This window comes from Scomber scombrus, chromosome 16 (assembly GCF_963691925.1).
Source record: "Scomber scombrus chromosome 16, fScoSco1.1, whole genome shotgun sequence".
NCBI classification, from domain to species: Eukaryota; Metazoa; Chordata; class Actinopteri; order Scombriformes; family Scombridae; genus Scomber; species Scomber scombrus.
The window spans coordinates 6,892,117-6,904,746 of NC_084985.1; the positions used below are offsets into that span (position 1 = coordinate 6,892,117).

Consider the following 12,630-nt stretch of genomic DNA (forward strand, 5'->3'; position numbering starts at 1 on the left):
ACCAGCTGCCTACATGTGGAAACTATGCTTCTGAAAGCAGTGAGAGTGAAACTGTGGGCCGTAAAAACCAAAACAATGAGCCGAAAGATGCTAAAACACTTTTAAAGATAAGGGAAACTACAGAGAGAGAAGTTATTTGATCATTTGTCAATACATCAATTTTGAATAGTGCAGCATTATCATTTAGGATTTTATAGGAGTATGGGAGTCTATCTAAACTCTGCTCTGTGATATTCAGATAATTTACTGTGAATTTTTATCTACACTAATGTCATTTATCCAATAGAATATTACTGTTGTATTTCTTGTATTACTGTACTGAAGTAGGCAGCCTTTAACCCTCACATACTGTTCATATTCTGACTCATAATTTGTCTCTACACCGATTCACATTCATAAATCTTGTCATTAATAATAAATGTTTGAGTCATCTTATGGGGGAAAAAAGACATTAACAATCATTATTTTATGGTCCAGGAGAAGTGCATGTCTAAAAATGTGTATCAGCTGCACAAAATTTTTAAAAAAGATGTATTTTACTTCCATTTTTGTATATCTGGGGTCACATTAGTAAAAGTCTGACTAAAAGAAATGTGTACATGGTGTTTTTACAGCTATTAAATGTAAAAAATGGTCACATTTGAACAGTATGTAAAGGTTAACGGTGCAGTGTGTAGCATTTAGTGGCATCGAGTGGAAGAGACTTGGCAGAAATGGAATATAATATTAATAAGTATGTTTTATGTTGTGTGTAATCACCTTAAAATGAGCCCTTTATACCTACATAGGGAGCAGGCACCATAAGTTCACCTACATGCTTAGAAAAGGAGGGTAAGTGCCATAAAGCACCACTAGATGGCACTAATTCCTACACACTCGTCCTTTAAAAATTTGAATCCAATAACCAGAATCAGATAGATAGAATGATAGACACATAGATAATACTTTATTAGTCACTGGTTATGAATGCCTGCTGTGTTTTCCATCTGTCACTTACTGTGATAAACATCATCTGCTGGATATATATAGAAAATATAATATATACACAAATCAGGTCACATCTGCATTACTTTCCCACAAGCAGGCCAAGATGCTAACCACACACACACACACACACACACACACACACACACACACACACACACACACACACACACACACACACACACACACACACACACACACACACACCATTCTCAGCTATGAACATTTCACATTACTTTCTCACTTACGCTGAAGAGATTCACACCTATCTCACTGTTTCTGTGGAAGCTTTCTCTCCTGTGCCCGACAGTCTGAGGCAGCAGGTGTGTGTGTGTGTGTGCGAGTGTGTGTGTGTGTGCGTGTGTGTGTGTGTGTGTGTGTGTGTGTGTGTGTGTGTGTGTGGCCAGGCGGTTTGTTATGAATAATGATTAGGATTTAGTCAACTTGTCTTGATGTAAAAAGGGTGTGAGTCACAACTGGCGTCATATAGAGCAAACGTCCCAGTAAATATGTAGGTCAGCGTTTGGCCTATTATCCTGTGATACCACTGACGCACAGACACAGACACATTTCGGTTTTGGTTGGCTTTTTGGAGGAAATTTTATTGACTTACATGTATCATCTGTGTGCTTCCCCTAATCATCGCACCCTTCATGTGTTAAACCTCAACCTTATCAAAACGTATCATCATATCCTACTTTAACTCTAAAATCACCATTTTTTCTTTGGAGGGACTGGCCTCAGCATGATTAAACAGCCCACAAAGAAAGCAACGCAGTAAAAGAGAGAAAGTACAAAGAAATAATCAACATGTAGCACCAATCATAAATGCCTCTGGTGGTTCTTCTTCATCCGACCTAAAAATAATCCCACTCATAGATGTTTTACTCAGGCTCAGTCATGGACTGAACACACAGAAGCTCTTACAAAAAAAAAAAAAAAAGGAAGTACAAAAACAGAAATGGATGTTCGCTATCACTCAGTGCTCATGTGGTTCTGACACTGACAATGATATTTCCACTTGTCATACATTATTGATCCACTTGTATCAAGTATTAATAGGTTTTGTTTTTAAACATAAGACTTGATTCAGCTACTTTGGTTCACTGCCACGGCAGCCACAACCTGTCTGTGGTGGTGAAGTCACAATGAAATGCTTCTATTCAGATGATGGGTATCGAATAAGGTACTCAGTTGTTATCAGTATAACTTTAAGGGTACTCAGCCTTATCAGTCACCCTAAAAAACTGTATAATATTTATACTTAGCAGTGTTGCTTTTCAACTACTGTCAATAAATATTGTACATTATCTGACTAATTCCTGCTTTTTTAAAAAATATTATTTTCTTTCTTCTTCAGTTATAGATATCGTGATATATCTTAAATATATCGTGTATCTCAGAATCATCTTTATTGTGATGTATCGTTATCGTGAGTTCATCTGTTATTTTCACCCCTCATGAGAACAGTAGTCTGGCACATTTTAGATAGTAAAACACAACAAACCTGATAAAACTAAAAGAGATAAATTATGATGAAAGCTACTTTAAAGTCTTTCTTTGAGCAAGACTTTAGTCAACAATAGGACTCGGTCTCGGTACTTGATGCCTTTAAGGTATCGACTGAAATAAATCGATTTGAAGACTTTTAAAATGCATTTATGTAAAAATCAAATCATTAAGATATGAAGGAGTGGTGGCATTTTATGTTATGTAATGCTTTAAGTCACATAATGGGTATATAAGAACTCAATTGGTATCGGTATCATTTGAAGGGTACTGGTATCATAATTCTTTTAAACGTTACCCAGCTCTAGTCCACGATGAAATATCTCCTCAAATGTTTGGCCATATTTCTGTGAAACTTGTTTTGGTTATTCATGCTACTCAGATGTTTTGGAGACTCCCTTCCTGTTGCGTCATCATCACATCAACATGTCCACTTTTTACACAGCGACTAGTAATATCAAAGGGTTAGGTTCATTAATGTGACATTGAGTAACATTTTTGCTAGTTTACCCTTCCTGTTTTAGATTTATCTGCGACACATGTAACTAGACACACTGTAAGACCTCCTCTGGGCAGAAAGCCTTTTCCATATAGGCTCTCAAATGTGGAACAGACTATTAATCGAAATAAGAATAACTCAAGATATTAAGGTTTTTAATAAAAGCTTTGAAGGCTGGCTGAAGCTAAACCAGAGCTATATGTATTTTTAATATCACATGACTTGAAATGTTTAGCTTTTACTAGTATGCGGAACGTCAGTACTTCAACTTGTTTATAATGAGTTGAAGTGGTGCAATGTTATCGTGTGTGGTTCCTGTCAAATAAACTGAATTAAAAAAATAAATGCTAACACAAGTAACGCAAATATAACACACTAGACTAGGTGAGGCCACACTAGCAAAACTACTGAGTGTACTGAATTGAGCAAGAGTGTGTTTTTATTCCTTATAAATCCATCTTTTCATTGATGAGAGTACGAAAGTTTTATTTTTTCATTTAAAAAGTTACACAGCCTGGCTTTAATGCTTCCCACAGGATGAACCTCTTTGATTTTAAACACTCTATAAACTTTCCTCTATCTCATAATCTAAAAGGAGGAGTTGTCATGAAATTTACTGAGCACATTCATGCTTAGGATAAATGCTTTTGATTTTAATGTCTTTCCTCTAGTGTTGCTTTATGCCAGCGCTATGAAAGCTCTGTTGAATGTATCAAAGACTTTTAACCATATTTTAAAATCTCTACAGATTTTCCTCTTCCATTTCTCACAAATCACAGCCTTTGTGTAGGGGGGGATGGCACACAGTCATCATGGAGAAACAGAAGCATAGACACGGGTAGAGACAGATTTATGCACAGACACCACAAAAAACGCTATACGGCCTTCCCCCTGTACCAAAACCTGCATTACAGTTTAAAACCACACCAGAAACATATCACTGAATATCTGTGTTCCTAACTTCCCACACACACACTTAACACACAGGCACACAAACACAAACACAATGAATCACTTTTGCTTTAAAATGATAAAACAAACGCCTCTCATTTGTTCCAGAAACCCAAAGAAGAACCTCAGCTACCTCCAAAACCCATCTGACTCTACCCTCCTCCAACTCGCGGGCCTCTAACCCATTTACAGTTTCTCTTCTCCACTTTTTAAAAAAATTCAACTTCCCCCGGCTCGTCTTTCTCCGTCTAAATGAGAAGGTCACACTGGTTCCTGTTCTCTTTGACCTGACATAGACATACACAGTCATTTATGTGAACTGTGAGGCAATAGTGTTGATCTGAAATCCAGGCAATTACGACACAGCAAGTGACAAAATAACCAAACAGCAACTTCCATTTTTCTTTCCCTGTCAAAAGGGGGGGATTTTTTCCTTATCTTGAACTGAATATCCATGAATAGCAGTTCCTGTATGATGAACAGATACATTGCAAATGTGTTATCTAGGTTATATAAATAACACTGACTTGAAACTGAGCAGATGAGAACACTGAAAAGATAAGTGAGTACAATTTGTTTCAAGTCGTGCTGTAAAAAGTGTAAAATGAAACTTTTATCGGGGGGGTTGGCTTGATAACCAACAACCACGACCTTATCTGATTTACTTACTTTAAAAAGACTAATATGGGCTACTAGCCAATGAGCTGTCACTTCTCTAATTATCTTAATATGCTTAACTTTATTTATTTTTCCAGCCTAAATGAAAACATATTATTTCACAAAGATGAAATGATGTCTGGAAACACTCCCTGCATTTAATTACAGTAAACACCTGACACATATAATAAATAAAGGCTTTGCTATATTTCACTTTTCAACTCAAGCAAGCTGTTTTTATGTCTTATCCCTCAGATTACATTTGTTTGTATTAACTATACAAAGTGAATTCTCTAAAAAAGCAACAGAGGGATCCAGTGAAACTTCTTAAGTCCTCTAAAAGCTATTTCATGTTTGCAAACTTAATCTCCGTTCAGTTGATAATATCACGGAAATAATGAAATGAAAACAAACAAAGCTGAGTTTGGCACAGATGATCTCAGACAAGCACCTTGAATGTTTCATTATTTTTCCTATGAGGTCTGACCTGAATGTCCCCTGCACACTCACACAGTCCACTGAACTTGTGCTGAAACAACTGACTGATAATTCAGTTAGTAAAATGACAGAAAATGAATCAATTTTAAACAAAATGAAACAATGTTGATAATCAAATAACAGTCTTAAGTAATTTCTGAACTAAAAATGTCAAATATTAGCTTGTTCCAGCATCTCAAACTAAAAGAGATGATTCATCTGTTGAAAATCAACAGATGAATCGATAATGTAAATAATCCTTGAAGTTGCACAACATGACATTGAGCCACTAGACATCCCACTAAAGCACCAACACGTCAGACTGAAACAAACATTTACTCATTAAAGCTGGGGGGATTAAGAAAGCTGACAACTCATGAAACTCAGATCAAACTAGGCAGTAAAGATCAATAATCTGTCACATACACACACAGAGGGAGTGTGACTTCATTCACTGCTCAGGTCACCATTACTCCACTATATCCTTACATAGCAAAGAGTTTGTTGACATCCAGTGAGACTAAATGTCATTTATTGCACCTTTAACTGCAGCTGTACACTGAATGCAGAGACATAAACATGTGACACCCGGCTGCTATTTTTACTGCAGGGGTATAGAAGGTTAAACAAACTTCGGATAAGTGCAGCGGAGGGTATCACAGAAACAGGAAGTAAAAAAAAAAAAGCTGAAACATTCACAGAGGAGCCAGATAAGATCCAGACCAGCACCCTGAATAAAGACAAGTAAACATTGGATGGTTTCTTACCCGCAGTCTGGCGCCGGGCACCATCGGCAGTCTGGATCAGAGGCGAGACACCTCCGCAACAGGAACTCCTCATACTTGTCCAGCAGCACAGCGTCATCCAAGATGTCCGCCACCTGCCGCGGGGACAGTCGCTCGGCACACTCCGGGCAGCTGAGCTGGACTCGGCTCTCTGTGATTTCGATACGGAGGTACTGGCGCAGGCAGCAGAGGCAAGAACGGTGGCTGCACCCCAGCAGCTCGGGGAGCTGGTCGGCGGGCTGGCGCACCAGGCACAGGGGGCACTCCAGGAAGTCGGCCTCACCGGAGGAAGGGGCTCCACCCAGGGACGGCTGGCTGGAGGACAGTGGCTTTGATGGGGTATCGGTGGCATCGTCTTGGGGGGATGTGGCAGCTGTGGTTGTGGTGGTCGTGGTGGGCACAGCAGAGGCCTGAGCGGGCGCTGTGCTCAAGGCAGAGGGGAGAAGCTGTTGTTGTGTGTGTTGAAGGTGGGATAAAGGGGTGGCCGCCGCTCCTTTGGGGCCCCTGCTGCCTCTGGAGCTCCGTTTGCTGTGGAAGAGGCTGTGAAAGGAGATGCGGCCGTGGCGTTTGCCCGCCGCACGGCACTTAGGGTTGGGGACGCCACTCACTGAGGAGTGAGGCGACTCTGAGTCCTTTTCTGATCCCATTTTTCCCAGAAGAGACAAACAGGGTCGGTAATTGTCCCCTGATACACGTTAATGTATCACAGGGGGACACTTGGCTACTCGAACACACACTCTGTCACACACAAGGGAGGATTTGTACCCTTGTGAAAGCCAAACTGGAATGCAAATGCTATTCAGGCTCCTGACAGACGAAACTCAAGTCAGTAACCTCTTTCTCTTCCTTTTATGACACACAAAAATGTTACCAGGAAAAGTGATATAACGCAAAGGCAAAACAGAAAATGAAAGGTTGTGCAAGTTCAGAGTGAAAAAAAAAATTCCCCTTTTGGCTCCCAGGCTTGACTCTCAAACTTGTCGGTCAAAAGGTTTCACAAAGAAGAAAAACTACCCAGTCTTTTATCTTCCAGGCAGATGTTGAGGTCAAACATTAACGTGACTCTCCCTGTCAAAAAAAGAAAAAAAAAAGATCAATGTCTGTTTCAATGAATGGCTCTCCTTCCTTAAAAAGACAGAGACGGCAAGAGAAAACAAAAGAATGTTGTAATAATTCCTCAGTTTGGATTCAATTCACCTCCACTGTATTTCAGAGCCTCCTCTCCTCTGCTTGTCTTCCTCTCGGTCTTGCTGTACGTACGTCTCTCTGAATCCGTCTTTTTCTGTCAGGAAGAAGAGAGCAGGAAGTTAGCACAAAGAGCATGCTCAGTATGACACACACACACCTCTCTTCTTTCCTCTGCTCTCTGCTTCTCTCTCTCTTTCTCTCTCTCTCTGTCTCTCTCTCTCTCTCTTTGCTTTGCTCTTCCTGGGTTTCGATTTTGATCATTAACTCTTGTGACCCTCAACTGATAATCTATCTAGGCTAATTACATTTAAATAGACAGACACACACACATGCATGTAGGAAATTGTTACACCATATTTGCTCCACAATTAAAAGGTTTAAATAGGACAACATTTCTATAAAGAGACACTCGTTAAACCACCAATTAAACACATGACATCATCGGCCAGCCCGACCAATCATGAATTCATGTGAAACCAGTCTCTCTATCTCTCCCCATCACGCTGAGCACCGCAAGCTCTTCCTCCACTTCACACTGCGCTGCTGGTGTCGTTGCCATGGCGACGCTCACTATGAGCGAGGCAAACAGCGACCCACTCTGTGACTCTGGCACTTACGTACACGCACACTCACACACACACACACACGCGCACACAGGGGTTGAGCATAGACTGGTGAGTGAGCACACGCACACACAGATAGATGTTTAAATGTGAGAACACTCCCAGATGCACAAACACACACACGCACACCTATACACACACACACACACACACACACACACACACACACACACACACACACACACACACACACACACACACACACACACAGATAATAAAAACAGAAATGAAAAAACACACATACAACACACAGCCCAGACTGGCAAAATAATACACAGACACACGTGTTCATATACACTTCCTAAATACACAAACACATACACACCACACACACACACACACACACACACACACACATAGAAACACAAACCAAGCTCATTTTTCACATCTGTAAATTAACACACACATCTAAAAGTCAGCAGCCACACACACACACACTCACACACACACACACACACACACATCTTTGAATGGACACACACACACAACGGAAAAGTGCTAATTATGCACAAACACATGCAAACACACATGTATGCATGGTAATTATATCCTGTGTCCTCAGTATAATTACAGGCTGTGTGAGGTCACGAGTGTGTGTACAAGACATTTAAATGTGCCGACATGTTATTAAGTTGCATGTTATGTTTTGATAGTGTGTGTGTGTGTGTGTGTGTGTGTGTGTGTGTGTGTGTGTGTGTGTGTGTGTGTGTGTGTGTGTGTGTGTGTTTCTGCTGGCGTGTTACTACTTGTCATGTTTTAGATTCAGCTGACGTCAAACTGCATCATCATCATCATCATCATCATCATTATTGAACAACAACAACTTCCCTAAATCTTTAAGAAGCGAGGTTTTCAGTGACACAACGGAGAAACTTAACAGTAGTGGTAACATCTGATAATATTATGGGTAAATCATGCTGGCACACACACACACACACACACACACACAGAGAAAACGTCAGACCATTCAGGAAAGACTGACCTGTGTGTCTGGGAGTTTCAGATGAGTGATTGACAGATTAGCTGACCAATCAGTAAGCAGCATGCAGACAGAGTGGCTAAGCTAAAAAAAACTGTGATATTGTGACATTTGACATTTTTTAAACCTTAAAATGCTCTTTAACATACATTTTTGCATTAATTGGTGTTTTCTATTTTATACATTTTTAAAGCCACTAGGTGTGACAAACATGCTTGTCAGATGTTGAAAATGATCATTTCTGTCACTTTTCATGTGGACAAACGAGTGCGACGACATGATCGCCTTCCAGGAGAGACTGTCTGTAAATATGTGCCGTTATCCCTCGTATTTGTAAATAACATTAATTAATAATATTGCCCCCTCCCTTCTCAGCTTTTCACTCCACCCTTGAGTTGAGATTTGATTTCTGACGTGGGCGGACAACACATCATAAGAACCTGAACCATAAATCATTATTTAGATCCAACACATGGACACTGTAAAATAACGTTTGAATGAAAGCACGAGTGATAAAATAAAATGTTCTCAAATATAAAGTTTGACCTCATGACGGCACAAGATGAAAAGTCAGGAGATCATAAAAGTTCATTCAAGTACAATTCATCCTGTGCAGGACTTGAATGTGGGCACCAAACTTCATGGAAATACATTGAATACTTGTCGAGACATTTCTCTAAAGGCTAAAACTTTCTTATGGTGGCGCTAGATGAAAAATCTGAGGATCGGCAGTTTTTAGGATTCCTCCTCTGGGGATCATGAAAAGCATGGCAATCCATCCAGTAGTTGTTGGGATATTTCAGTCTGGATTAACGTTGTAGACTCACTGATCCACAAATCGTGAATAGTAATAAAATGATAAGAAGAGAGGGTTGTTTTCAATGTGTGTGTGTGTGTGTGTGTGTGTGTGTGTGTGTGTGTGTGTGTGTGTGTGTGTGTGTGTGTGTGTGTGTGTGTGTGTGTGTGTGTGTGTGTGTGTGTGTTTAGACAATTTTGACATGAAACTTCACTGTAGTCAAAATATTAATTCAAACAGCTCATTATGACGCAAACCTTCAGCTTCACTCTGAGATAGAAGAAGCCCTTCTCACGCTCGTGGTAAGTAAAAAAGATGGGGGTAAAAATGTCAACTCGCAGCCATGTTCAGTATCTACAGCCTTCAAGCAGATGTGAGTTACTGATAACCTACATTACTGTGCCGATACACGCTGCTGGCTGCAGAGAAAGAGGGAGGAAAAGAAACACATCTGAGCTATAGTCATAAATCATTCAAAAAAAAAGAGGGGTTTTCCGAGTAAATAATGGTTTGTCCGACACACATACACACACCCCTACACCCAACTGTAACAGCACATTCACTAGTGGTTACCGCGGCAACCACCATCACATCAGCCTTCTTCTCAAGGTCAAACTAGGTCTTCACCAAAATATGTCATAAAAAAAAAGAAAAGAAAAATGCCTTCAGTTCATAAATCTACTTTCCCACCAACAGAGTTTGTAATAGCCCTCTCCTCTGCTGCATCTAACACACACAGACACACACACACACACACACATACATGCACACAAGCAAAGGTTGCCATCTGCTCGGTGCTTTTTTTGAGTTGAGATCAGAGATTTGATTTTAACACTGTTTGACAAATTTTTGCTTTCATCCCACTCCAGTACAGGTCCGGCTATCACAATCTCAGTCGTGGCGTCTGATGCACGAATCAAACCGGCGAAACTTTCTCTTCATCTTGTGTCAAAGTACGCAACAGAAGATTGTGACGCTGTTTCATGATAACAAGTTGCACTAAACGCCCTGATGAAAAAACACCCACACACACACACACACACACACACACACACACAGACACACACACACACACACACACACACACACACACACACACACACACACACACACACACACACATTTCAGTGGAGTAACATCAAATGACTCAGATCTGAAAGACAGATTTTCTCACATTTTATCTGCTTATTTCTCACCTTTAAAGACTCAACTCTGCTTTTGCTTTTCCTCTGTCACAGTTTCATTAATGTTTCCTGGAAGTCTGAGAGTGCAAAAAACCCAACAGGTAGGTGGATTCATGAACGTATACAGTGACTGTGTATGTTCAAACGGTTCCTTTAGGCTATTCCCAGGGTTAGATGTTGAATTTCAGCTGACATTTTGATGTGCCATTGCAGGCAAAGCTCTAGCATTAAAATGATGTGACGCTATGTAACGCTAGTGCATAAAGGGATAGTTCAAGTTTAATGGAGATGAGGCATAATTCATGTATTAACTTGCACTTTTTGCTGTTATGAAATGCCAAAATATTAACTGTGGGAAAGGTTTATGTTGTTTCGGTTTCCACTGAAATGTGTCTTTTAGCATTGAGTAACGATAAGTGTACCAAAAAACAACAAAAGTTCACACGTCAGGTCCGATCTTGTAATCTTGTCATTCGCTGGCTAGTTCCTGATTTAAAGAAGGAACTTCCTGATGAAAGAAATTTTTAAATTTAGGCAATTGCAGATTATTTTCTTTCAACTTTCAAAGGTTTTGCTGAAATTGTGACAAAATTGACTTGAACTTTTTACTGTTGACTTATTGATTTTTACAGTTTAACAATTGCTTTTTGTAAAGCACACTGTAATCACTATATAAATAAACGTGTTATTAATACATGTTCATATTTTTGTGAGGTGTGGCAAGAAGTGTCATTTTGGTATGATGCAACAATTCAAATTGCAAAACATTTGTTAGTGTTGTGACTGTTACTGTTACTTGAGAGCACTTTAGTCAACATTTCCTTATGAAAATACCTCATCAGCATCAACATGAACAAGGCGAAGTCATTTGTTAATTAAATACACATAATATTTGTTCTGTACACAATGTGCGTTTTGGGAATTGTTACATATTTTCAGTCTTTAGATGAAGAGATTTATTTTGGTGCTCGGTCCCTGAAGGTTTTACTTCTCCGAGGGCATTCACATGATGCACAATGAGCACTGATGATTGAATTATGATGCTGATGCTTTGAGTAATAATCCAGACAAATAAATTATATGAGAGTGGGCTAAACTGTGTGTGTGTGTGTGTGTGTGTGTGTGCATGTATGTGTTGTGTGTCGTTCTCATGCCGTGGTTTGGCAGATGGGCCTGAACAGCCTGAGAGCTTCACAATCTGGACTTGATTTGTTATCAACACGCTCACACACACTTTGTTCCGCACTTGTCCTCCTACTCCACTGCTGCTCAATTCAGCCCTCTCTCTCTCTCTCTCTCTCTCTCTCTCTCTCTCTCTCTCACACACACACACACACACACACACACACACACACACACACACACACACACACACACACACACACACACACACACACACACACACATGCACACATGCTTTTATGCACTGTCCTCCACACTCTCAGCCCTGTTTTCTATATTAAAGCTTCACAGAGAAATTCAGTTGAGTTGGTTGCTCAGCTTCACCCATAAAACCTGAAGTATTTCTTTTCGGTCTGGAGCAACAAAAAGTTGATTGGAAATAAACAGATGTTCATGAGTCTGTGTGTGTGTGTGTGTGTGTGTGTGTGTGTGTGTGTGTGTGTGTGTGGGTCCATTTGAAGACAAACATCATGCGACCTAGCCTTCACACAGATCAAGATCGAAAGTGTCACTGAACGCTTCACAGCTAAGCGAAGAGATCGGCCAAAGTCGCCCGTTGTCAGTGAGGCGAATTCCCATGATGCACAGATAGTCTTGCATCATAACACCGCTTCTCACCAAACCTGGTTCTCACGATTGAAAGCGTCCGCTGCTTCGCATTTTTGCCAACCAACTGTGCCAGGTGAATGCAATTAACTACAATCAACAGTCTGGCAGGATGGGGGAAAACAGCGTCACTCTGTGCTTTCAAAGCAGAGACACGCTGCTTTATTGGTTGGGATTCTTCTGGTGTATCCTGCATGGCTCAAGTTGTCA

At 40.3% G+C, this 12,630-nt stretch overlaps 1 protein-coding gene across 3 annotated transcripts in view; it reads right to left on the reverse strand.

Annotated features, from left to right (window-relative positions):
• rnf19b (ring finger protein 19B) overlaps window positions 1-12,630 on the reverse strand; it is a 41,868-nt gene that overhangs the window by 16,165 nt on the left and 13,073 nt on the right. The window contains exons 1-2 of one of the 3 annotated variants that reach the window (XM_062436576.1): window positions 7,060-7,196; window positions 5,845-6,930 (exon numbers count right to left, since the gene is read on the reverse strand). In XM_062436576.1, the coding sequence (XP_062292560.1) occupies window positions 5,845-6,509 (665 nt within the window). In that variant the 5' untranslated portion in view covers window positions 6,510-6,930; window positions 7,060-7,196. Of the gene's footprint in view, window positions 1-5,844; window positions 7,197-12,630 lie in introns of those variants that run through there. The other 2 variants (XM_062436575.1, XM_062436577.1) reach the window with 2 other exon arrangements.